At 39.1% G+C, this 23,503-nt stretch overlaps 1 protein-coding gene across 1 annotated transcript in view; it reads right to left on the bottom strand.

The window, feature by feature from the left end:
- The window catches only part of LOC108668429 (triple functional domain protein), a 105,034-nt gene that overhangs the window by 65,265 nt on the left and 16,266 nt on the right, over positions 1-23,503 (bottom strand). Inside the window, exons 23-27 of the mRNA XM_047885322.1 lie at positions 22,849-22,995; positions 21,998-22,143; positions 19,389-21,582; positions 11,955-12,555; positions 3,648-3,708 (exon numbers count right to left, since the gene is read on the bottom strand). Of these exons, the coding sequence (XP_047741278.1) occupies positions 3,648-3,708; positions 11,955-12,555; positions 19,389-21,582; positions 21,998-22,143; positions 22,849-22,995 (3,149 nt within the window). The remainder of the gene's footprint in view (positions 1-3,647; positions 3,709-11,954; positions 12,556-19,388; positions 21,583-21,997; positions 22,144-22,848; positions 22,996-23,503) is intronic.

The raw sequence follows: 23,503 nt of genomic DNA, 5'->3' as shown, positions 1-23,503 counted from the left end.
TTCAATAATATAATTATTCCATTATCAGTAAAAAAGTAATGAAATTTCGTCCAGTTCAAGATACTCTACTCGTGTTCCTACCGACGGAATATGGAACGACCTTTAATGAAATTTCGTGCATATAAATAAATGACTATTTGAAGACGAGACACTTCTTATCAGAAAAATTTTTCAAATAAATAGAAACAAACAGTCTCTGATGTAATTTAAACATACCTTATTCACATTATAATGCAATACTAATACCAACTTCTGATAAAATTTTCACGGAGAATTCATACTACTTATTATGAATGAAATAAAAAAAATTAGTAAGTACTGCTAACGTGCTTGTGACCCGGATTTGTGAAATGAAACGCGTGGGTTCCATTCCCCACAGTTCCTCCTCATCCAGAGTTAGAATTTTCCTATAATTTAAAAAAATTGCTCTAGAATAGTCTGAATGTTAACTAATACTTAATAACCCTACTTTATGTCACAGCAAATTCAAAATAATTTGCTCATGAAAAGTCTTAATTTTAATCGATTGTCATACCTTATTTATTCAGTATTAGCATATATTCCATTCGGACTCAAAATAACTCCACATAATACAAGATTGCTTCAAGATACAATTGCAAGTGTTCCGATACTGGCCAACAAGGACAATGAAGAGCAAAACAGCGCAATTATTTAAAACCAGTCACAAAGAATTTAAACGGAAACTTATGTAAATTCAAACGTTCGTCGAAAACGTTCCGGAGGCCAGCTTCAGAAGCCTTTTAGCGATCTCTTTCCTTTTAAATTCTTGTTGAACTTGCTATATATTTTAAGCTATTTATAAACCGCTCACAAGAACTGAATGTTTTTTGTCTTTTCGTAGCATACGATGCTGTCTTTTTGACAGTATCCCTATATATTTTCATATAACCCTAACGCCTGCAGATAAACGGATAAATTGGCATTCGTTAATGCGATTCGTATTACTGTCTTACGTCCTAGTAACAATAAATACCGAAATAGACAGAGGGATGAGATACTCCCGGCGATAAACGAGTACACTAAGCAACAAACAGAACGCCCCAGAACGTATAAAGCCTTAGACTACAGACGAAGAGCAGTTCACTTCATGAAGTGCGATAGCTGACGCTGAAAAACTACATCATCGTTTTCGAACATGCACTCAAACAGTTTTGTACACCCCTAATATTGACGGTATTTCTGCTCGTATCCCCGATACGCCATTATTCCGGGAAAAACTGTTTCAGTATGGCAAACACAAGAGCAAGAGGTGCATCGCTATTTAGACAAAGTTTCACCTATTTCTCTGATTATGAACATATATAAAAGCGACGTCTCTTATATAGTCGACAACTCGTTTTTGAACCTTTAATGAAGTTCGCGATATGATACCGCAGTAGCAATTCTTACATAAAACACATTCACCTTGAACCATAACTTGAAAACAGCAGCACCACACTAGAAGTAAAATTATCTCGTAAAAACTAGCACTAATAGCAGTGGCACACACAGTCATATTCACGGGCTGTTCATCCAAACACGGTAGTTTTTCGTACATTACGTCCAAACAGGGTAACTTTTGTACATTACCTACGTCCCTATTCGGTAACTTTTGTACATCATGTCCAAACCTAGTAACTTTTGTACATTATTCCCAAACACGGTACCTACCTTTTGTACATTTGCGCTACCAGGTGGTCGTTTTTATACATTACGTCAATATATATCGGCGCACTTATCGTGTGTCAATAAAAAAAGTTGACGCGCATGTCAACGCTGGAACCTGCCAACGTTGATACCTGCAGTTGTGCAGGTATCAACGTTGTCGGGTATCGACAATTCACTTCACAGACGCGATTCGTCGGAAGTGAAAGCATTGGCCGTGTAATTATATTGAATACGCTTATATTGAATAAGCATTATACGCTTAACGGATATAGACTCACGAATATAGACTCACGAATATTCCGTAGCTATAACACAAATGGAGGTACATGATAGAAGAGCATCGCAGGCCTCACGGCCCATACGACGAATTTCCCAATGATGAGAGAAATAGGTGGGTCTCGATGATCCATTTAGATGAGTCAACCGCGTCTTAATAGCTATGCACTCTTTTGACTCACTTGTCCATTTTTGTGTCATACAGTGACCTATAACTGGCCCTTTGAATTTCAAGTATGACTCACTTGTGGCGTCTAAAGCGTTTTAACGCCCAGATGCTCCCTACGTATCCTACATACGGGTGGCGTCGGAGGGATTTGACCGCGCGTGCAAAATTGTTGATAAAATTAAGAGAATGTTTGAGCAAAATGTTTAAATAAAAAGATTACAAAATAGTTCAAGTGAACTTCAGTACACAAGACTTAATCAATGACAACGATTATGATATTTTATTTACAACGCATGTAAATTGTGTTACGTCGTGACGTTGGAAATTGCGTTGTGTTGCGTCGTGACGCAGTTTAAGGTAAATTGAGGGAATGCTGTTTGCTGATTTATAAGAAAGTACCTAGGGGTTAAATTTGGGGTTCGGTTTTGGTATATAAGAAGAGTAAGTTTAAATTTAAGCATTAACTGATCACGTGGCTAAAAGTCAGAATTATGGTTTAAGGCTGCTAAGTCATCGGTTGAAAGTAAGCTGAAGCGTTCAGGGTTATAGGAAGAGTTCCGGATTAAATGGAGTGTTCGAGGTCGAATGGAGAGTTCAAGGTTAAATGAAAGGCTTGGGGTTGAATGGAAAGCTTATATGGGTTTGAAGAAAGGCTCGGGGTTCAAGATAGGTTTCAGGGTTAAAATATGGGTTCAAAAATGAATGAAGGAATCAGGTTTGAATAGAGGATTCATGGTTAGAGGAAGGGTTTGTTAGTAATAATTTGAGTAATTTAAGGTTCAGAGTTAAAGATAATAATCAGGGTTAGCATAAGGGTTCTTGGTTAGAGGAAGGGTTCTTGGTTAGAGGAAGGGTTCCTGGTTAAATGAACGGTTCTTGGTTAAAGACAGGGCACAGAGTTAGAGAGAATAGTTAGGATTAAAGGAAGGGTTATCAGTTAGAGACAGAATTAAGGGTTAGAGGAAGGGTTGAGGGTTAGAGGAAGAGTTGAAAATTAGAAGAAAGGCTCAGGGTTGAAGGAAGGGTTGAGGGCTGGAGGAAGGGTTGAGGGTTGAGCAAGACATTGGCAGGGGCCGATAGTCGCGGACGCTGCAACACCGCCGGCCCCTCAGCTTTAGGCGGCGGTTGTGGCGAGCTGTGTAGCAGCTGTAGCGTGTAGCAGCTGTAGCGTGTAGCAGCTGTAGCGTGTAGCAGCTGTAGCGTGTAGCAGCTGTACCGGTAGCGTGTAGCAGCTGTACCGGTAGCGTGTAGCAGCTGTACCGGTAGCGTGTAGCAGCTGTAGCGTGTAGCAGCTGTAGCGTGTAGCAGCTGTAGCGTGTAGCAGCTGTACCGGTAGTGTGTAGCAGCTGTAGCGTGTAGCAGCTGTACTGGTAGCGTGTAGCAGCTGTAGCGTGTAGCTGCTGTAGCATTTGAGTTTGATATTGTTTCAAAATATTGTTCAGGCTTACAATATTAAGGTTTACAATATTGTCTAGATTTGCAATATTGTTCAGGTTTACAATATTGTTAAATGCTAAAAATATTTTATTCTGACCTGTTGAAGGGCTTGCGTTTGGCGACAGGAGAAGAGGAGCCCGCGGCGCCTGCACCGCAATCTGAAATAGGCAATAGTTTAATGATAAACGCACCATATAAACTTATAATACAAAACATTTATTCCAAGTTAAAATACGAAGCAGGAGTGTGCCGATTTAAGCAGAAGAGTAGGGCTCGAGCAGGAGCAGACATGGCTACGCAAAAGACAGCAGGTTTGAAGCAATATTTGAAATTACAAGCCCAGAAGCGGCCGATTTGCTGCATGGATTACATTCATTATGTATTAATGCAACAAAAAGGGACATGCCTGCCCCTGTCCTGCGCCCCCGCTGCCTCTATCCTGCTCTGAGCAGCGGCGGCGGCCCGACTTCAATTCAACCCTGCTTCATTATTTTAACTCGGGGGCTGTGGGCGCTGCGGTATTGTCAGTCAACTCGGGGCTGTGGACGCTGCGGTATTGTCAGTCAACTCGGGGCTGTGGACGCTGCGGTATTGTCAGTCAACTCGGGGCTGTGGACGCTGCGGTATTCAAGTACAAACAAAGTCATGCAAATGACACCGCGTTGAATATATTCTATTTGTTCAGTTAGCTAGATGTTATATTGTAGAGGAAGCTACAGCGTGGAGAAGCTCAACATATTTTTTAATGTATATGAGTAGAATAATACATAGATTTTCTTGGTGCATAGAATAACATGATATATGGAGCTTGATAATCTTTGTTTTTAGGTTCAAACATCTTTCAGTGCCTGTAAAAACAAGGCTCATGTATAAACTAAGCATAGTTAAAAAAGGAATTTGAAGTAGCTTTGTTGATCTGCCTCGATTACAATATCTCGATTTACGCAACGCGAGATTTTTCTTAACCTCTACCGCCTGAAATGAGTAACCAGAGCAATATTAGTAGTATTTTAATATTACTAATATAATATAATATTAGTATTCTTGATAATAATAGTAACCGGAGCAATATTGTCACAACCTTCTTCCCAAAAAGGATACGTTCTAGTGAGCGCAAAATGACTAGCACTGATGGTTGCCGCCACGTACAACTTTAAAATGTTCTCTGTTGTGTACAAACGTCCTCAGGTTGCTACACTCAACTAAATAGTTTACGTATAATTGCATGTTCCCGGAGAGTAACGTACGTCAGTAGAGGGTTAAAATGCGTACAATGATGAAGCTCGTTGATTCGTTGTATAACCCGATGCATTCATGAGTGTTTTTTTACAGCAAGCTGACACTCAATTAAACTAATGTGAGTCATCATATCTATAACGATGGTTCTATTTCACGTATTTCGGTTTAAAAGATGTAGTCATATCAAAATCAGGATACGTACAACAGTTTTTCATGTTATACAAACACGAGAATATACTAACCTTTCTGTAACTGGTAGGTGCGCAATATCTTTTAAAATTTCAGAAATTTTTTTCCTTTGAAGGAGCGAAAAATAGGAGCCAAAAAATTGTGCGCTGTTGTTTTCAGGTGTCGAACTTGTATCGTTTCTTCCAGCAGTCGCAAAATGAAGAATACGAGTTAAGATGATCTAAAGAGAAATGAAGTGTGAAGAAGGAAGAAGAGTAGCGATGATGTTGGCAAGAACAAGAGGAAGAATTACGGAGAAAACACTGCACTTGCCAACAATTATTTCTCATTGTGTCAAATGCATGGCAATTCAACGTCCGGCCACAGCGACAGTCAATCAAAATTACCGAGAATTTTTCACTCGACGAAACGCGAGTTTTTCATGCATTTAATTTTCAAATTGGAGGCATTTTTTGGATGAAAAGAATGTATTTCACACCGCATCGACAGAATATTCACAAATAACAACAAAAGATTTTTGTATGTAGGAAAATTGCACGACATATATCAATGTTTATTTTTAAGTGCCACGCACAACTCCAACTTCTCATAACAATTCGAATCTTACAGCGCAACAATGATATTCTTGAGAAGGCATCCTTTCAATAAAAAAAAAAATAGAGTTTGAATCGATTGATTTTCGAATACATAGAAGATGCAGGATCACATTCATCTTTTCCAACTCAACTAGTTTGTAAATCCACAATGTATCACGAGAAAATGACACGGATAACGCTACATTTTTTAGATGTATATTGAAACTAGGCATAAAAAAGTGTCATCAATTACGAAGTCTCCTTCCCTTAATAATCAACTAATTACTAGTGCCGGTCTAGAAATTAAAGTTCATTTATAACTTATGCCTCAAAATTATATTTTGTCCGTCTAAACCTCATCCATCTAGCGATGAAGTCTTCTCATAATCCTACAAATATTTCCTGCTTATCTGAAATAATCCACAAAAATGTTTAGTAACCATTATTTCAAAAGATCTACGATTCTGGTGCGTATAACTTCTATGATCTGCAAACGTAAACGATATGTGAGCCTCAACATTCTAATGTTCCGTTTTTCTAATGTTACTACGGTTTATAAGTCGTAACGCTAAATTAATGATTACTAATTTATATTTTATTCAAGTTTTCATACATGCCAGATCGAGTCCATTTGTCAGAAGCTCTGATATTTGATGGGTTCGAAGAACCAACATGCAACTTGATGAGTCAGAAACCAATATGCAATGAGAAGAAACAGCAAATAATTTGCAATTCAACGTAATAGTACAATTAGAAGTCGATGTGGTGAATATAGAGCCATGTAAACACACAGAGATATTGACATTTTTAAGCTTTTCGTAAGTAAGAACTAGCAGTCAAATGCTAAGAAGACAACGGCATAAGGCAGAAAAATAAGCCACGTATGATGAAGCAACTAAACTAAAAGGAGCACTAGGGAATTACGGGCATTATAATCAATACGTATAAAATTATAATCAAGTTCTATATTTATATCCAAGGCCGGAGCACAGACAAAACGTTCGGGATAAAACACAGACAAAGCAACAATAGCGATGGAAGGTAAGAAGTAAAAACATTAATTACCATAGAAAATAATATATTACTATTTAAATCGGTGTTATGCGAAAAATGTACAGCAGGACGATGAGAAATTTGAGTGTGATGAGATGGAAGGGTAGAATGTGATCTAATAGAGGAATAGTGTAATGAGATGGAAGGGTAGAGTGTGATGTAATAGAAGAATAGCGTGATGCAATAGAGGAATAGTGTGATGCAATAGAGGAATAGTGTGATGCAATAGAGGAATAGTGTGATGAGATGGAAGAGTAGAGTGTGATGCAATAAAGGAATAGAGTGATGTAATGGAAGGGTAGAATGTGATCTAATAGAGGAATAGTGTGATGATATGGAAGGGTAGAGTGTGATGTAATAGAAGAATAGCGTGATGTAATGAAAGGGTAGAGTGTGACGCAATAGAGGAAAAGTGTGATGTAATGGAAGGGTAGAGTGTGATGCAATAGAAGAATAGCGTGATGTAATGAAAGGGTAGAGTGTGACGCAATACAGGAAAAGTGTGATGTAATGGAAGGGTAGAGTGTGATGCAATAGAGGAATAATGTGATGAGATGGAAGGGTAGAATGTGATCTAATAGAGGAATAGTGTGATTATATGGAAGGGTAGAGTGTGATGCAATAGAAGAATAGCGTGATGTAATGAAAGGGTAGAGTGTGACGCAATATAGGAAAAGTGTGATGTAATGGAAGGGTAGGGTGTGATGCAATAGAGGAGTAGTGTGATGAGATGGAAGGGTAGAGTGTGATGCAATAGGGGAATAGTGTGATGTAATGGAGGGGTAGGGTGTGATGCAATAGGGGAATAGTGTGATGAGATGGAAGGGTAGAGTGTGATGCAATAGGGGAATAGTGTGATGTAATGGAAGGGTAGAGCGTGATGCAATAGAGGAGTAGTGTGATGAGATACAAAGGTAGAGTGTGATGCAATAGGGGAATAGTGTGATGTGATGGTAGGGTAGAGCGTGATGCAATAGAGTAGTGTGATGAGATACAAAGGTAGAGTGTGATGCAATAGAGAGATGGTGATGCTAACGGAGGAATATAAAAAGTAGTTCTATACAGTGGAGAACTGGGATACTTTACACTGACGGAATAGAAGGCTATACAGTGTAAAACTGAGGTACTTTACACCGATGAAATAGAGAGCTACATGGTGAAGAATTGGGGTACTTTACAATGAATGGAGTGGTTTACACTAAATGAATGGAGGAATAAAGAATCACAAATACGGTAGATATCGTGAACGCCTTTGGCATGGAGCCGAATTCGTAACAGGGCACTGCGAAGAGAGGAAGTTTCTGAATGCAAGAGCTTCTCCAGTAAAAGAAACGCCGCTAAAATACTTTAACAACAAACACAGGCTCTCTGTGTTTCTACACATGGACACCGAGCAACAACACAGAGCGGGGTTGAATATCAAGAGGTCAATACAGGAGACAGTAAGATTATTACAAATTAAGGCTTTGGTAGAAGAAACGACATGGATAGTTTGGAACGATGTAGAGAGAGAAAGCGTCGCAAACACCCTGCATCGGCAGAGGCAGCTGTGGCACTGAATCCACAAACTTGCAGAAGCCACGGCTAAGCAGCTTTGTGACCGTGAAAATGTTAACTTAATAGTAAACCATAGAACGAAACAAGCTATAAAATATTTATAGTCAGATTTCTATAAGAAACGTACTAATGTTTATCCAAAAATACACAATTTTCTTCCTCGACAAGCTCGCAGATGCCACGGCAAAGTAGCTTTGTGACCGTGAAATTTTAACTTTTTAGTAAACCATAGAACGGAACAAGCAATGAAATATTCATCAGATTTCGATATGGAACGTACTGTTTTTCCAGAAATACGCAATTTTTCGATTTGACAAGCTCGCAAATGCCACAAATAATGTAGCGTTGTGAACGTGTTAAGGTCACTTAGAAGTAGAAGTACGGACATTTTTTGTGATATAAGTAAGTGCGGTCACATTTTAATACATGCAAATACAACCACTTTGGAGTATAATTGGGTATGGTCACTTGGTGGTACAAGTACGGTCACTTTGAAGTTCATTGTAACCAGATTTCCATTTAAACGTACTATTTAATATCCTGAAAGCCAGAATTGTTCGACTCAACAAGCTCGCAGATGCCACAGACCAAGTAGCTTTTTGACCGTGAAACACAGTATATATAGCCATGTTAGAGTACCGGTATATCATACAACGAAACCTGATGTAAATTAAATTTTATCAAATTGCCATAAAAAGTAATGAATATCCAGAAAGTTTTGAATTTTCCAACCCCCAAAAGTTCGCAGAAACCAGTGACGTAGTAGCTTTTAGCAAGAAGAAAAATTGTTCACTGTTTTAGGCATAATTATAGCGTTGAAAGTAAACTAAATCATCGGGTCAAAGTCCGTAGACTTCTATAAAAAATTCTCCCATAGACAAGTTGTCCATTACACACAAATACCGTAGACTTTCCTCAATAAATCTTAAATGAAAGAGAACTTCACTCATCAATAGTGTTGGAAACATACTGGAAACTGTAGCACAAGTTATATGTAGATAATAATTAACGTAAATGTCGTTCAAACTATCGCACTATTGAATTTAGGCAATGACATAAATAACCTTTGAACAGCCGCAGTAGGTATTGAAATGTAGACAATAAATAACGTTACAAGAAAAGATGGGAGATCAGGAATAAGATAATACAAGATCAATTGGATGGTCAGAGCGCAGCAATCAAACAAGCAAACGAGTCGGTGACCGCAAGGTCGTTTCCTGACAGTCGGCGCGCCGAACTTTTTTTGTGGGCAATAAAGATGATGAGTCAGCAAATTAAGTGCCAGCTGGTGCATGATGGTGCCAGCTGGTGCGTGATGGTGCCAGCTGGTGCATGACGGTGCCAACGCAACAGCTGGTTCCTAATTCCGCAGGCTTAGCTGCTGGTGTATAAATCATTCTGCAGGCCCAGCAGCTGGTACATAATTCTGCAGGCCCAGTAGCTGGTGTTTAATTCCGCAGGCTTAGCTGCTGGTGTATAAATAATTCTGCAGGCCCAGCAGCTGGTACATAATTCTGCAGGCCCAGTAGCTGGTGCTCCCGCAAGCAATTTTAACAAAATTCAACAATGCTTAACAATAGATCGATACGAAAATTCAGAACCAATACGGTCAAGTTCGAAAACGTTTAATTCTATTGACAACAAATTTTTAAAAAGGTGCTAAAAGCAAGTAAATTGGAGTTGGGTAACTTAGGCAACAGACAATGTCTCTTCACAATCTATGGCAGTAAGATCTAGATTGAAGAAACGGTACAGAAGGAATATAATGGCCATCAAAATTAGTTCAAGCGAAAAGCACAATCTTTGCATAGATTTCGTGTGTAGAATTCGTAGTTAAGACGAAACTGTTTTTTATTTGGGCTGATTTTTCGATATCAATAATTAAATAGCTGAGGCCTTAATATTAAAAGTTAATCGGGAAAATTCTTTTAGAAAGCCAGTAGTTATTAAATAGCGAATTAATATTAATGGGACTCGACACGAGACTTCGCTAGCACGCAAACGCCAAACATTCACGGCAGCCACGCCCTCAAATGGATAATTGGTCTAGAAGAAAAAAATTAAAATGTGCAAAAAGGATGCGAGAAATCTAATTTAACCTCAAGTGAAATAAATATTACTGAATATTCATGGAATATTTATACTTAACCCTCTACCGCCGAATGTCACTCTCCGGGAACATAACTTTCAACTTAAACTACGTATACGTAAACTGGGGAGTGTAGCAGCCTGAGGACGTTTGTACGCAAAAGGGAGTACAATGTAAAAAAGTACATTTGGACAAATCTCATTCATTTCATTGAGTGTGATGAAACGTGGCCTGGTTGCATCAAAAATTTACCAGGTTGTTATGTGCTGAGAATTGGGGAACTCAAAACTACTACACGATATTCAGCATGGCCTGAATGCTGAATTTGTAACTTGGCATGAATGCTCAAATTTCACCACAATTTATCGGCAGCAAATAAAAAATTAAACCCTCAACTCTAAACGCGCGAAAAACTTGAGAATATTTCTTTCACTTGAAACAAAAAATTGAATTCATGCCAACAGAGCCACATAAACAATTAAATTGCTCCAAGAAAAAGTATACTGAAAGACAATACAGAGGACGTTTGAAACCGTTATTCTTGTTGCTTGACGATAGCAGGCACATAATTTTATAAATTCAACTTGTAACTTAAATTATGTAATTTCTTGACCCTTGTTAAACAGCATAATGCTTCAACGCAATAATCGTGCAGGATTTAGGTTTAATTTTTTCTGTGCAGTCCGACAAAGATTTATTAATCCTAAGTTTTCTGAAATTAAAATTATAAATAACGCATAATTATTTTCGCGCCAATCACCATACAATCGATCATGGTTAATTGGGAAAATTTGACGTTAATTGGTCGGCTACTTCTCCAAATTCAATTAATTAAAAATTTATAACTGAACATTTGCGACCGATGCCATTATTGATCCAAGAAAGATTAATCTTAAAATCAGTTTAATTCGAGGGTACATAAATTGTACCTCTAAATATATTCTAACTTATCTCATTCACGAATCAACGCAAATGAACAAAACTTCAATAATAAACAGGGAAACCCAGTAAGAATTAATTTCTACCAGATTGTTTATCTGAAATCAATGTGATTAGTGTGCAATTAAACGAATTCGGCGGGCAGCTGAATAGCGTGGTCAGGCTCCCCAAACTCGAGGAATAATAAAATGCTGTCAGTGACAGCTGTGCAGCAGTGATAAACTGCGTCCAAGTGAAGGATAAGTAATGAATTAGAATAAGTAAGTAACTTGATGACTCAGTCAAGAAAGAGTCAGAATCGAAATTTTTAATCCCCTTCAGAATCGAAATTTTGCTATAGGCCACTCAAGCATCGCCGGAGAACACAACATGCAAACGAAATATTCTGGTTCAGACTAATGAAATTCTCGAAGGTGAAAAAATTTACTTACACATAACAAAAGGTCTTACGGTCTAAATAAAAAAATTACAAAATACTCAATAATTATCAATAAACAAATGAACGACTGAGTATAACAAAAACAAATGAACGACATTGAATCCACTTTTTTCCATAAATGAGAAAATGAGCTAAAAAGCACTAATTATCTGCCTAAAAGCACAGTTTTAGGCAGATTACAATAGACCTCATACTTTATATTATATATAATAGACATTTATTATATACATAATATATAATAGACCTTTTATTACAATAGACCTTTATATTACAATAGACCTCATACTGAATATTAGTCAAAAGAACACAAGGAAATGTACTCACCAGTCACGGGCATGTCGAGCATAGAGCGCGTGAGTCTGAGCACCGACAGCGGAACATATCCCTCTTCGATGACATAACGGTTCACCGCAGCATTCCCACCCGCGGGGGTAGCCTCACTTTTGCCAAGACTCGCAGCCTCTGTCGTCTGATCGACATCACTGTTGTTCTTGGCAGCGTTGGTAGCCCCGTTGCTTTGTGGTGTTGAAGATGACGTTAGGGTTAGACGAGCGAACGCCCATTCAGTAGGATCTCTGGGCGCGAGGCAGTGAATGAGTGAAGATGAACTACACATAGATGATATTCCCGATGATTTGCTTGAATTGTCCGTTGAAGAGTTTGATGATGAGTTGTGCGAGAACCCAGATTTGGCAGATATGTTAGACGTTGAGGATTTCGATGATATGTTCGATGAAGTTGATTTGGAAGATATGTTGGATGAAGACGTGGACTTAGAGAACTGTGATATGGATGTAGGCCCCGTGGATGAAGAAGGATGGTCCAAAAGTTCGAGGTATTGGCCGCGAGAAACTGACAACTCTCCCGTGGATGCAGCGGTGAAATCTTCCACCACAATAGCGCAATCCAGGACACCAGAGATCCCCTGCACATCGAAAAAATAAATTCAATTAGCTTAGAGTGAAATTCCAGAGCGTTTGTCTAATAAATGTGATTGAAATTAATAGAATAGAACAAATTGATATCAAAAAGACATGCGAACTTGATTATACCTCTGACAAATCAACAAAAGCAACTATTTCTTGTTATCCAAGAAAACAGGTTTTAAATTAAATGATGCAGATATTGCGCCATCAAGAGACGAAGAAAATTTTTCAAGTGATAAAATGTGTTCGTACATAAAAATTCAATTCAAATCTAGGCGCCGCCGTTCGTAAATCTGGAAATTTTCGCGTCATATAAACTCGTAGGTTTTAAACCTGGGCTCATTTGACGTCGACAGTATAATTATAATGTGAAAAATTTACAGAAATCAGTGTAACATGACCTGCATCCAATTTAAAGAATCGACATCGACAGTACACCAGAACCTGTTTAAATAAATGACAAGCTTGACGTAGACTTTTTATCCAACACCTATTGGAGTTTTCTTCTTGTCCATCTCCTACATCGCGTGGCATGCGCATCGTTCAAAACAATTTCTAGACGTTGACGAATGAGATTTAAAAATTTAGTGCGATTTTCGAATGGAAATTTAATGTTTGGATTTTATTTAATGATTGGAAATAAAATGCTTGTTGCACTATTTGTACCACCAATTTCGAATGCGACTAAAAAGCAAGAACATCTTTGAAATTATGAGCCACAGTTGCGGGATGGCCTCATGTCCATGAGAGATATATGAAATTTACTGAATTTCCTAACACAAACATATGAAGTGAGAAACAGCTGGCGAAATTCAAACGACATGTCAGTGACCGTAATTGAATAATTGCTAGTCGACCGCATTTGGTATGATTTGGTGTGTTATGATTAATAATATGGACGATAATAATAACAGGTATTATTAATAAGATAAATAATAATAGGTATTATGAATTATAATACAGAGAGCACTATAGCCACGTCTCACCAAACTGGTGGTCACATCAGCAGATTGGCAAAGCGTGTGAATTAGTGAATGTCTGGAATTCGCCGCCGAAACACAAGAACCATTGTTTCCTAGTACAAGGATATCATTTCTATGTACATCTTCGTTATTTGCATGGCAGTTTTTATCTTCTTTGTTAGGAAAGACGCTTCGTATTTCAGATAAGCATTCGGCACGCTTACTTCCTGTGCACTCTAGATCCAACCCTTCGTTTACAGATGCCTCAATCACAACTTCAGAATCGTTAAGATTGAAAATAATGCTCTTCATTGTGTCTATTTTCTTAGCTTCACTAACTTTGGAAGTTGCTACTGCTTTACTTGAAAATTTTTCAGACGAATGACGTGTCCAGGAGCTCAAATGCATTTCGGAATTTTCGCATGTATGAAATGGATACTGAAAAGGAGGAAATCTCAAAACATCCAGAAAATTTTGGAACGGTACTTCTTCGACATCCAATTTACAAGAACCAGTAGTAATGCAGTCAGACGGGCTGATATCGCAGGCAAGTGGACAACATTCTGAATTTGTTTTCGTTGAATAGCATGACGAAGCCGAAGAAACAAGCAATTTATTTCTACTTTCACACGCAGTGGAACTGCCATTGATATTTTTGGATGCCATTCTACGAAGAAATAATTTGGAAAAGCCAGGTTTGGTATCCACTTGGATACTATGACTTACGCCAATCTTAGGCGGAAAAAATGTAAGAGTTTTGTTATCAACAGAAGCGTTTGGCTTTTCATTATTTATCGTTCGTAAAACCCGAAGGCTTAAAGTCCTTATAAGGCTCTTGGATTCTTTCTTTTCACCCGCAAGTAATTTCAAATTTGCAGACAAGGAAGATTCGGCTCTGGTAAGTATGGACGATTCCGGCTGGACGGGTGAGAGGTATTGCGGTGGATCCAAACATTCGTCATGATTCATCGCTGAATAACTGCACGTTTTGACTCCAGTCCAAGCATTGGTTTCTAGGTTCGTCTGCCTTAACAATAAACCATGCAAGGCTTTCGTAACTACACCAGCGGGAGGTGGACAACTATTAGAGCGAATCGCGCAATGTTTTTCATTAATTTCGTTCACATTTACAGATATCATCGTTTCTGAATCACTTTTTGCAGTAAATTTCGACGTCCTACTCACGGTCGATTTCGACTTTTTATTTGCATTGAATTCCATCGTCATTAGGTTCATAATAGGTTACACTTGAGAGTGATTCTCCCTCAAGCTCTTATTTGCCTCAGATTTCAATTACATTTCCTTCCAGCCTTTTCTTCAAGTTATTTTCTATGTCAATGATATTTTCTCACAGCCAGCCTTAATTTTATAATTTTATTTTCCAGGTATCTAGACGATCCTACATTGGCAGTCCGGCGTTTAGAGTAAGATTTAGGTACGCATTTAGGGTAAGATTTAAGCTCGCTCAGGGTAACAATTGAATCACACTTTTACGGTTAGATTTGGGCTCACGTTTAGGGTAAGATTGCAGTTAGCATTTTGGGTAAATTTTGAAGCACATCAGGGAGCACTTGTTCACCAAGCAACGAGCCTTCAGGACAGAGTGCTTCACTGAGCTGGATATTTAAATTAAACGCAGTTTTCTTTGCACCACACTGAAACAACGCGTCACTTTACGAAAAATCATACTCATAAACTGAATCACAATAAATAAGTACCAAAAGAATCGCTGACATTGATCAAACAGATATTTATATGAATGGAAATCTCTGAAAAAAAGGTTCCGTATATTTATACTTGTTAAGGTAATCCCCATCATTCGAAACAAATCATTTTTGTTATATCGTCTGACAGAAGTTGCTGCTGGCATCTCGAGTTATTACGCATTCGTTTTTATTATCTCTTCAGTAAACGAAATAGCCGATATTAATAATAATAACATTTTATCAGAAATTTTCTGGTCAACGTGGAGCTGGAAACATGATTGTGACAGAGACAAGAGGACGAATGTTACGGTCGTCATGCCAGAGACAATATGGCAGATATTGCGGCCGTCATGCCAGAGACAATATGGCAGATATTGCGGCAGTCATGCCAGAGACAATATGGCAGATATTGCGGCCGTCATGCCAGAGACAATACGGCAGATATTGCGGCAGTCATGCCAGAGACAATACGGCAGATATTACGGCCAGTATGCCAGACAAAATATACATGACATATGTTACAGGCTTCTAAGTCACACGCGCGAGTCCCGCGGTGTTGGCAGGTCGTCAAGACGTGCCGGCGTCAAGCTGCGTCGTCTTGACGAGTGACAAGTGACGTGTGACGAATGACGTGTGACGAATGGCGAGTGACGAATGGCGAGTGAGGTGTGACGAGTGACATATGACACGTGACGTGTGACAAGTGACGAGTGACAAGTGACTAGTAACGTGTGACTAGTAACAAGTGACGAGTAGTAGAGAAGTAATGAAACTATCTATCTAATTATAATAGAGTGAATATCGGCAAATAAAATTGAAATTGTTAAAAAACGCCTGCGTAAATAAATAAACATTCTCAAAAAGACTAAGTGTAAGAGAATATAATGCGAATGACAAAACTACATGAATGACATAAAACTGAAAATTGAAAGGCAAAACTGAATGAATGCATGAATGATAAAAACTTCTGGCGAAATGTCTAGAATAACGTATATAATTTTTCATAAACATGATCGAGATCAAAAAGGAGAAACAGAGTAGAAAGCAAGCTAATTCTAAAAAATAAAGACTTGAAAAAATTCAATCGAGTCTGATACGGTAAATAGCGATAGAGAATAGTTACCATGCATTTTTTTTCGAATCTTTTCACCGAAAAAAAAAATAGTTTTCAAAATGCTAATTAACTAAGAACTATTTTCAAATACACACAAAGAGTGATATCAGTAGCCGCACAAAGTTACTCTAAAAGAGCATGAAAAATCCATAACTGTGATAGAATTCAGGCTAGATTTTATGTAAATAATTCTTAATTGTAAATAATTAATAATAAAAAATATAACACTCCTAACTAGCACTACTCTCTCGCATCTAGAGAGAAGCAAGCGACAAACGACGCCCAGTCCTGGCAAACTAAGGGGGCAGGTTCACGGCGCGTTTACATGAAGCCTTTTTATAGATCAGTTGCAAGGGAGAAAAAATAATATTAGGGACAAGGAGCTGAGCTTCCTTGTGTGTCCAACAGAGCTCGGCCAGAGCAAACATGTTTGTCTAGCTAACATTGGCTGCTAATTTTGACACGCCGCTACAATGGACTCAAGCCTAGCAATCACTTATAAATCTCACGCTGCTACTGAGAGACCTGGCGGATGGTGAAGAAAGTGACTATAATAACTTGACATAAGTAATGAACGGTAGGTAATAAACAACAGGAAAAAGATGAAGAAAGCAAGTTATAACTTATTCAAGTTATAACTTAGCATGTAATAAGTAAAACTAAATGACATGAGCAGTGATGGGTAATGATAAAAATAGTAGAAAAAGAGAAAACTTGAGATAAGATAATATCGCAAGAAAAAAGTGGAGTGAAGACGTTTAATGCACGTAATATGAAATGGATCTTGACATTGTAAGAACACCATAGATAAAATTAACTTTAGTTCAAGAAATGTGAAAAAACATCAGAATAAAAACAAAAAAACAATGAAGATAACAATACTCAATTCTGCAGAATTGCTTGATGATCAACAAACGGGATGATGTCGTAAAAAGAAAGAATATGATCTTCGGATTGATAACCCTTAAAAAGTATGAATAAGATGTCATATGCTCAAACTTTTAAATACGGTCAAAGAACGAAAATTAAAAAATAAATCACGTGGAGAATTGACGAAACACAAAAAAGGATTACGAAATTGAATGAAACTAGAAAGAGGTATGACATAGAAGTTATATAGAAGGTAAATAGTTATGATATAGAAGAGGTATATATAGGTATATGATATAGGAGATGTATATATGATATAGAAGAGGTATATATGTATATGACTTCTCTCTCCACGAAGCACCCAACAAAAACAAGGCGTTAAATCACAGTTTAGAAGCAATACGAGAACTGCAGCCTCTCTTCCATCTGAAGTGACAGAGCATCACCAGATGAAGCTACACTGCCGACACCACAGCACGCGTCGCACTGCAACCGGGGCACTGCTGCTGTGGCACTGCAGCTGAGCAAGGCATTGCTGCTGAGCTAGGCACTGCTGCTGTGGCGCTGCTGCTGTGGCACAAAGAACGGCTACGTCATCTGCACCAACTGCCTTGGCTAAACCATCACTAGCATGTCACCGGTACGGCATTACACCAGCAGCGTATGTTTGTCTCAAGCAGAGACGCGTGTCACCAGCAGCGTATGTTTGTCACAAGCAGTGACGCGTGTCACCAGCAGCGTATGTTTGTCTCAAGCAGTGACGCGTGTCACCAGCAGCGTATGTTTGTCTCAATGCCAAAAATTTTTATTTGCACTGAAGTTTTGCAAATTATATTTTGAAAAACCATTTTCCTTAAAAAATTGAGAATTTTTATGCATGGTTAGAAATTAAGAGTAATTACGAAGTTATGCGCTACAGAAAAGTAATGAAAAAGTAAAAAGTAAGTAAAAAGTAAGTAAAAAAAAAGTAAGTAAAAAGTAAAAAGTAAAAACATTGGGATTCACTGCTTTCATTACATGACCTGAGCACATCAAGACCCGAATGAGGTCTTCGAATAACTGGAAGAAAAATATCCGCCAAGGTCTTATTCTTTTTTCATCAATAATAAACTTTTGACGAACATCCGGATTTTTTTTAGGAAATTCGTCCTAGTCAAATATGATCAATACTGCCGCGTGAAAACCCCTCTTTTCTAAATTAGGGCAGATAGATACAATATAGAAAAATGTTACTTATCATAAAAAAATTCTAATAGATATTTTTTTACTTACTTTTGGTTTAAGGCAGGCAGATATATATAAAGAAAACTTGTATCTTCTCTTAAAACAAATGAACGCAAAATCCAAATTTTCACCATCTATCTTTTAATCGCTTTTGGTTTGAAACAGCGGAACTCTTTGCATTGAATTGATCGCCCAATACCAAGTCATTCATGTGAAACATTTTTAATCATTAATATCAATGAATTCATTCAACTTAATTTTTAATAAATTGTTAACATTTTATAAATATTTTGCTTTCCGCGGGTCTAAACCAAGAATTTGAAACTCTCAAATAACACAACACTTATGTTTTCCAGATTTCCTCTTTCAATAATATAATGCAAGTCCTAGTTGATCGATCGATACTTATTATCTAAAAACTAAGAAATTCTTTCCCTTTTAGAACATAGAAGACTTCAAGATAATTTATAACACGAAATAAAACATTACATAAATTCTGTTGTTCATAAACGAAGTGATAAATACATTATGTATTAATAAACGTAGTAGTAAATAGGTAAATTAAGTTTACTGTGATACCTCGACTTACGAGTTTAATTTGTTCCGTGACTGAGTTTTTACGTGTGAAAAGAGTTCGTATCTGTAAGCAATATTAGTATTTAATGTGAATTAACACAATTGGTAAATGAAATGTAGCACAGAATCGGTTCTGAAATTCGGTTCGCAAGCAGACATGTTCGTACGTGGGGCAAAAAAGAACTCGAATTTCCGATTAGTGTATGAGAAAGTTTGCAAGTTGAGGCGTTCTTAAGTCGAGGTACCACTGTAGTGCAGAGATACCACTGTAGTGTAGAGGTACCACTGTAGTGTAGAGGTACCACTGTAGTGTAGAGGTACCACTGTAGTGTAGAGGTACCACTGTAGTGTAGAGGTACCACTATAGTCTATGTACTCACCCCGCTGGAGGAGTCGGAAGCGAAGGACATGAGCGACACCCGATCAGCTGCGACGGCCGGCGGCTCGAGGTCCTCCGCGGCTCTGTAGTTATTCTTGTTCTTGGAGGAATTGGGAGGCGCTGACCGTATAGAGGCGCTGTGGCGAGTGGCCTCTAACTTGCCACCGCCAGCAGTGGCAGTGGCGGCCATTACCGCCACTGTGGCGTTAGCCACATTCTTGCGGCCGCCACTTGGACTGGCCACGACGCTGCCACTTGAGGCGGTCTTAGCAGAGCTCGACTTGAGTGACGTGGTCTTGCTAGACTGGCTTGCGAGGCTCGATGACGAGGACTTGATAGACGATGAGGACACAGCGGCCGTGGTCTTGGCGAGGTGATTGCTCAGGTATGAATCTTGCTGGACTTGACGTAACTTCCGAACCCAAATCTGTTTACTCTCCACAGAATTCGCCCTTAGAATCATCTTGGAGTCGTGAGTACCAGTCCGGGAGCCGCCCCACAATGCAAATTTACATTCATCTCCCTCGCTGTGCTCTGAAAGTCCCAGTTCAGCCGTGACCAAACGTTGCTTGTATTGATACTTGGTCGAGGCGCCAGACTGTGGTCCTCCAGAAGACCCAGACCCTGAGTTGGTCTGCTCCTTGACCTCCTTGCAGAAGACCACGTGATGTTCGAAGAGGAAGACGTGGCGTTCGCGATGTTTACGCAGCAGTTGCCGCGGATCCCACACCTGGAAGGAATCCTGGAGGATGACGTCGCCGAGTTTGTCGATAGGAATATCACATCCTTCCAGCATGGACAAATGAAGTGCATCGTTTGCCTTCTTCGGAACGTTTTGCATGACTTCGAGACCCTCCCTTATTTCCCCGGGAGTATCTTCCTCGCAGCAAGCAAGCAGCTCTCGAAGCAGGAGTTGGTATTTCGTGATTCGCTGTACGGGTTTGATTAAGTAAGCAGGTATAGGATGTTCGACGTTGTGCTTGCGTTGAACTTCTTCATAAAAATTACCAGCATCGTTAACCAGAAGTTTATTAGACTCAGGCTGAGCCTTGCAATACGTAACGTAAATATCGAACTTATGAGCGTACGTCACAAAACAATGGCCGGCGTCTTCAGGCATGGCTTTGTATTTTTCGAGCTCCTGAAGAAACGTATTCTTATGGAATTGCAATATCTCTTCCATGTTACAGAAAATAATATGTTCCTTGCCCTGCAGGGCTTTAGGCGCAGTTGGTTGCCGCGTTTCATACATATAACAGCTGATGCAAATTTCCAGATCTTTGACGTAAGTTCTTTCGGTGTCAAGAAGCTCCTTCATGATAAGCTCCTTCTTTCGCGCCGACCGGCGTTTTTCTTCACTCATCTCCATTTTAGCGTCGGCGACAGCGGCCACTTGCATCTTATGTTCAAGAGAAGGATCGCTGTGACGATCCAACGACAACGAAGCTTTGCTTTCCTCACTGCAGATCCCCAAGCGTCCTTCTAGCTGCATCCTGTACTTATCCATACGCGCGGAGAAGTTTTTATAAGACAAATCCACCCGCGCTACCCATTCCCTGATAGCACTAGCGTGCTTGTGGCCATTCTCTACCAACTTATCAGCGAGCTGTAAAATCATCTTAACGTGTTCCCTAGTATCTTTGGCAGTGACTTTAAACATATTGTGTTCCCTTAGTAGCTGCTCCGTCTCTTCTTTGGTTTCTCCGAGACTAGTATGGCTCTCTAGATATTTTTCGCCCGTTTGTGTGATCCAGTCCAGGGCGACTTTACCGTTGTTCTCGAGTTCCACGTACTGAGCGCACTGATCTAAAGTACGTTTCTTTTCCGTCCAACACTCCAAAACATTGTTTTCTTTCACCATCAGATCATCAAGAATAGCACGCACTTTGTTCTCAGGCCCGTAAACCTCTTCTTCAACTCCATAGTACATAAGGGAACGATTTGCGTACTTCAGAAACGTCTGGGCAGTTTTGCGAGCCAGAGTGCACGCTCTTAGGAAGCTTTCTTTCTGCTCTTGATGTTTCTCGATCCTGAGATGCAAGGCAGCAGCTTTATCACAAATTCCTGCTTCAACACTGACGTCTTTCTGACACCAGTCGTCGTCACGTCGGTAGTCGCGCTCTAAGCTCTCCAGCACTGAACACACTTGCTCGGCCGTCTTGTAGAACGCGATCGAGGCCTGCACTAGTTTGTGTCTGCGGAGGAATGAGAAAGGAATTAGATTATTTCATTAGTTGGTGTTTGCTAAGAAATTAGTTTTTGCACAAGTTTGTGTCTGTGGAGCAATTCGTAAGGACTTCGATTTTTTCACTATTAGGTGTTAGCCAAGAAATTAGTTTTTGCACTAGTTTATGTCTGCGGAGGAATTAGTTCAAAATCAGATTCTGCCAGCTCTTGGCTATGATTCATCACTATGACCATCATGACCACACCTGTCCTCGGCACAGGTGACCAGGTTCTCCCAGTTCTTATCAATGACTCATCACTATTATCATCACCATCATCACCATCCTGACCACACCTGTCCTCGGCGCAGGTGACCAGATTCTCCCAGTTCTTATCAATGACTCATCACTATTATCATCACCATCATCACCATCCTGACCACACCTGTCCTCAGCACAGGTGACCAGGTTCTCCCAGTTCTTGGCGACGGAGTTCTTAACTTCCATGAGCTGCTGGGAGTTGCAGTGTTGCAGCTGAGCCGCTCGCTCCCTCAGCTGCACCACCGCCGCGTGCGTCTTCTCGATAGCCACCTGAACGGAAAAAAATTTATTCAATTTATTATTATTTACCAGCTGCGAACGCTAATAAAAATAAATAAATAAACAACACACCAAGAAAAATTGTTCCATTTGCTACCAGCCCCGAACACAAATAAAAATAAATAAATAAAGGACACACCAATAGAAGACCGCTCCACTCCCTGCCTGCTCGGAACACAAGTATGTCAATTTTTACTAGAAGAAAACCTCGACTTTCTATTTTACATAAAAAACACAAAATAAAAATAAAATAAAAATAAATAAAAACGCTCAATTCGCTACATGATCGGACACCTTGAAGAGTCAGTCTCGTGTATTATTTAATCCTCAGCTCACGGATACCTGAGTTCACGTTAATATAAATCATATTAAAAGCACTGTAACGATTTAACTTGAGAAGGCAAAAGCTCCATAAGATCCGAGACTAAACTCATTAACCCTTTGTCTACTTGCCGTAGATACGAACTGCTGGTGGTGCTTGAGCAGTAATTGTTTTTAAACTACAACAAAAGAGTGAGGGAGGTTGCCTGACCTGAAACTGGTGCGGTAACAGTCAATATTGTATTATAATTGTAATCGAAAACTGAGGCAATTAAGCTGACTTGGAATTTTTACTATACGCCAGGACATGGCGTGGTAATTGAATTATCCTAAATATTAAATAATCGTAATTAAAAATAAAATAATATAAGTGACCTGGAACTGCTGATGGTCCTGGGACATGGCGTGGGCCTCCGTCAGGCAGTTGGGGACGCTGAAGCTGGCGAGGAGCATAGCGTCCCCTGAGTGGATCCAGCGCTGCACCTGTCCAGCCTGGTCCATGAAGTGCCCCAGCTGGATCACCTGCACATATCAAAGGCTTTAGTACCATCATTCCTTGATGATATTAACAGTAGATAATATCAGTTAATAATCTAGTCAGTTGAAGATATCATCAGTCGATATCAGTCAATATCAGTCAATATCATCAGTCGATATAAATAGCTGATGATATTACAAAAGGATATTGTGAACAAAATAATGATAACAGCACAAATAAAATTGGGTTCGGGGTATTGACAAAAATTACTGAATTCAAATTAAAACTTCATGCGGATTTAGAATTGGCATTATTTTTTTGGATTAAATTTCGTTTGTCTCACAGAAATTTTCTTGAGGGAATGACAATAAAATATAATCAATGACAATGTAATATAATAATAAAGTCAATATTACCTAGGTAATAATTTCTGGACCAGCACGACCTTGTTATGAGTAAATGTTGCGTGACAACATAATATATAATACATAATACAATATATAAGTGGACCTGCTCGAGCTTGTTATGTGTAAATGTTGCGTGACAACATAA

This window comes from Hyalella azteca, unplaced genomic scaffold, assembly GCF_000764305.2.
Source record: "Hyalella azteca isolate HAZT.00-mixed unplaced genomic scaffold, Hazt_2.0.2 contig17590, whole genome shotgun sequence".
Taxonomy (NCBI): Eukaryota; Metazoa; Arthropoda; class Malacostraca; order Amphipoda; family Hyalellidae; genus Hyalella; species Hyalella azteca.
This window is presented reverse-complemented; position numbering and strand designations above follow the sequence as displayed.